The 3,588-nt window shown below is 48.7% G+C and overlaps 1 protein-coding gene and 1 non-coding gene across 2 annotated transcripts; both read right to left on the minus strand.

Annotated features, from left to right (window-relative positions):
* Nucleotides 1-730: 730 nt before the first annotated feature.
* TRNAG-CCC lies at nucleotides 731-801 on the minus strand. The gene has a single exon. It is a non-coding gene; the product is annotated as a tRNA-Gly (tRNA).
* Nucleotides 802-2,258: 1,457 nt separating this feature from the next.
* Nucleotides 2,259-3,588, minus strand: LOC125508184 (riboflavin synthase). Its single transcript, XM_048672790.1, has one exon. The coding sequence runs from the start codon at nucleotides 3,433-3,435 to the stop codon at nucleotides 2,557-2,559; it is 879 nt and encodes a 292-aa protein (XP_048528747.1). The 5' UTR covers nucleotides 3,436-3,588; the 3' UTR covers nucleotides 2,259-2,556.

Genomic DNA, 3,588 nt, shown 5'->3' on the forward strand with positions numbered 1-3,588 from the left:
TCTCTCTCTAAAAAAAAGATGAAAACGAACGATATCTCTGTACGGTTTAGGAAATTGAGAAGTGAGCACTGGAACAGCCATGGATGGGGATGGAGAGTGAGATTAGGCTTCTCGTAAAAAAAGAAAAATAAAACTGTACCGGATGAATTCGGCTGAATATATGAAGATGGAGGAGGACAGGGAAAACATACCGGCGAGAGGATTTGCTTACCGGCTGCTTCGTGGTCGCCGAACCCGCGTCTTCCTAGATGAAAACGAACGATATCTCTCTCTCTAAAAAAAAGATGAAAACGAACGATATCTCTGTACGGTTTAGGAAATTGAGAAGTGAGCACTGGAACAGCCATGGATGGGGATGGAGAGTGAGATTAGGCTTCTCGTAAAAAAAGAAAAATAAAACTGTACCGGATGAATTCGGCTGAATATATGAAGATGGAGGAGGACAGGGAAAACATACCGGCGAGAGGATTTGCTTACCGGCTGCTTCGTGGTCGCCGAACCCGCGTCTTCCTAGATGAAAACGAACCCGCGTCTTCCTAGATGAAAACGAACGATATCTCTCTCTCTAAAAAAAAGATGAAAACGAACGATATCTCTGTACGGTTTAGGAAATTGAGAAGTGAGCACTGGAACAACCATGGATGGGGATGGAGAGTGAGATTAGGCTTCTCGTAAAAAAAGAAAAATAAAACTGTACCGGATGAATTCAGCTGGAAAGCACAAGGATAATTGCGCATCCAGGGAATCGAACCCTGGTCAGTACCGTGGGAGGGTACTATGATACCACTACACCAGATGCGCTTTGTTGGTTAGAGAACTTGTTTGCCTCTCTTGTACATGAACTGTATCACTACAAGGAAACGAAATGCACCGACGCTAGGAATTCATATTTTGTCCGAGCAAGAGAGGAAAATGTACATGCCAAAGTGCTTACCAATGTACCAGTCCAGGCACACATCATCATCATCAGGGAAACCCCTTTTGAGTCCCAAGCATGCTTAGCACCCGTCCAGCAGAAAAATCTGGAGCAAGACCCTCATGAACAAGCAAATAAACAAGCCATACAAGCACTGCACAGGGTTCTTCAGCTGTTTAGGTTCCTCAACGGCCTGCGTTGAATCAGGGGCACCGTTGTCGCTGCTCAAATGCCATCTCAATGTTATTACAAAAGAAGATGTATATGGTATAAATCTCCGTTGGCACAATTCTAGGGAAGTCCCTTTTTATCTCTCTTCTAAACCCAGTCGGCACCGGGGTCATACAGTCCCCCGCCTTGGGTTCCTCCCTGCACAACACAAGCAATTCAATGATTCGGTCAAATCGGAAAAAGCGAGAGCGAAGATACAGCAATGCACCATTTTGCTCTTACAGAAAGTCAGGGAGATTGTGCTGCTTTACTTGAAGTTGTTGTCATTCTACAAAACACAGAGAGATGTTGCTCCTACACATGATTTTTGCATTGCTTCTCATGACTTGCGCATTATGAGTAGCCAATACACGTGGATACTCGACATATACTAACTACACTTTAGCATTGCGCGTGTCCACATTTTGTCAGCTAATAGCACTAGTTTTCCTCAAGTGATGGTCATGGAGGAAGGAGAAACCAACATAGTTTCCTCGGGCGATGATGTACTTAATAGTCATAGTATAACTAATCACAATTCCTAAATTACCAAGTGGCATCTGAAATAACCTTACAATATTACCTTCTAGGACCAAACACACACATTCAAGGAAATTGCTAATGTTTCTTCTGGTTCACCACACACACGAAAGCCAAAGGTCAGAGTTACTGAATTAAATTCAGTAGTTCCATTCATCCCCTACTAGTAAGTGCCCCCGTTTCCATGTAAAAGGTTAGTGAGGCAACTTAATCCAAACATCCCATATATCCATTCTAAAACTTCAGAGAATAAGAAGTGTTATTGAATTACCAACATTTCATGTTAAGTATACAAAGACCAACACCACAGATGTAAGCCAACACCACAATCCAGTTCAGTATTTGCATTACAAAAGATAAACTTTAAGCCATCTAGAAATAATACACTAGTCTATATTGATAGTTATTTTGTGAATAATTTTTAATTATCATCTGGCAGAACAAATTCATGTGATAAATTACACAAAGGTAGAATGCAGTCTTCTTAGGCAACACACATCTTCATCACAAATTCAATATAGCAAGTTAGCAACCGAGAGTGCATGCCATATTAATCAGGTACCAGAAATGTAGGTCAGGCAATGATCAAATATAAACTCAAACGAGCACTAGTATTCATTTTTGTCCCAGAAATGCTGGACTCATGGGATGAACAACTAAACAAATCTTGTTCATTTGCTTGGGGTTACACAGATCATGCACACCGGAAAAAAGCATCTCCATGCGGAAACGCTACAACTTTTACATGGAAACAGGCAGTGGCATGAACTATATAACCCCCCTAGTACGAAAAAAGCTTCACTCATTAGTGCAAAAAATGCACCATTATTGATAGACAAGAATACACTGCACTAATACTGATACTAGTTCATCAGTCCAACAGGCGCAGCTCAAGAATTTGCTTTCGATGTTGCCTCCAATCTCCCGGCAAGTAGCTTCACTACATACTTCCCCAGTATGTCAGCCTCAAGGTTCACCTTATCCCCAACCTTCTTCCTGGGCAGCACAACATTGTCCTGCGTGTAGCGCACAAGCATGAAGTCGAACCACCCCTCCTCCTCGTTCACATTGACGACGGTGAGGCTGGTCCCGTCCACGGCGACGAACCCCTTGGGCACGAGCAAGCTGAGGATCTCTGGCGGTGCGCGCACGGTGACCCAGATAGAATCGCCCTCGGGCCGGAACGCGGCGATCTCGCCGGTGCCGTCGACGTGGCCCTGGACGAAGTGCCCGCCCATGCGAGACGCCGGCGTGAGCGCGCGCTCGAGGTTGACGTCGTCGCCCGCGACGCGCTCGCCGAGTGACGTGCACCGGAGGGTCTCCGGCGCGACGCCGAAGGTGAGCGTGGAGGCAGCGGTGTCGATGGCCGCCACGGTGAGGCACGTCCCGTCGACGGCGATGCTGTCGCCTAGCTGCGTCCCGGCGAGGAGGTTCTTGGTCTCGACCTCGAGGTCGACACCGGGAGCGTCTCCCCCGCTCCCACCCCCGCCCCCAGTAGGCGTGGGCGGCGGGCCGATGCGGCGCACGCGGCCGACCTCCTCGACGATCCCGGTGAAGAGATAGCGGACGGGGATGTGGGAGGCCGAGGAGGAGGAGATGCTCTTGGGGACGGGGGAGAGCGAGAAGCGCAGGGGCTGGGCGCGGAGCGGCGTGGAGGAGGCCATCCGGGAGGCGAAGGGGAGCAGCGGGGACGAAGCGGGCAGGAGGCCCCTGCGGAGGATGTGCGGGTGGCAACGGACGGCCGCGGCGGCGGTGGGCAGCGGCGCCATGGCCAGATCCTTGTCGCCTGGATTGGGGAAGATTTAGGATGGGGTTAGTTCTCGCGACGCGTCAGCCGTGAGCGAGCCAAACTACACGATGATACGTAGGGTAGGCGTATTCCGTGGCATACGTGAACGACGCAAGTTTGCGGAAGGAATGGC

Source organism: Triticum urartu, chromosome 5 (assembly GCF_003073215.2).
Source record: "Triticum urartu cultivar G1812 chromosome 5, Tu2.1, whole genome shotgun sequence".
NCBI classification, from domain to species: domain Eukaryota; kingdom Viridiplantae; phylum Streptophyta; class Magnoliopsida; order Poales; family Poaceae; genus Triticum; species Triticum urartu.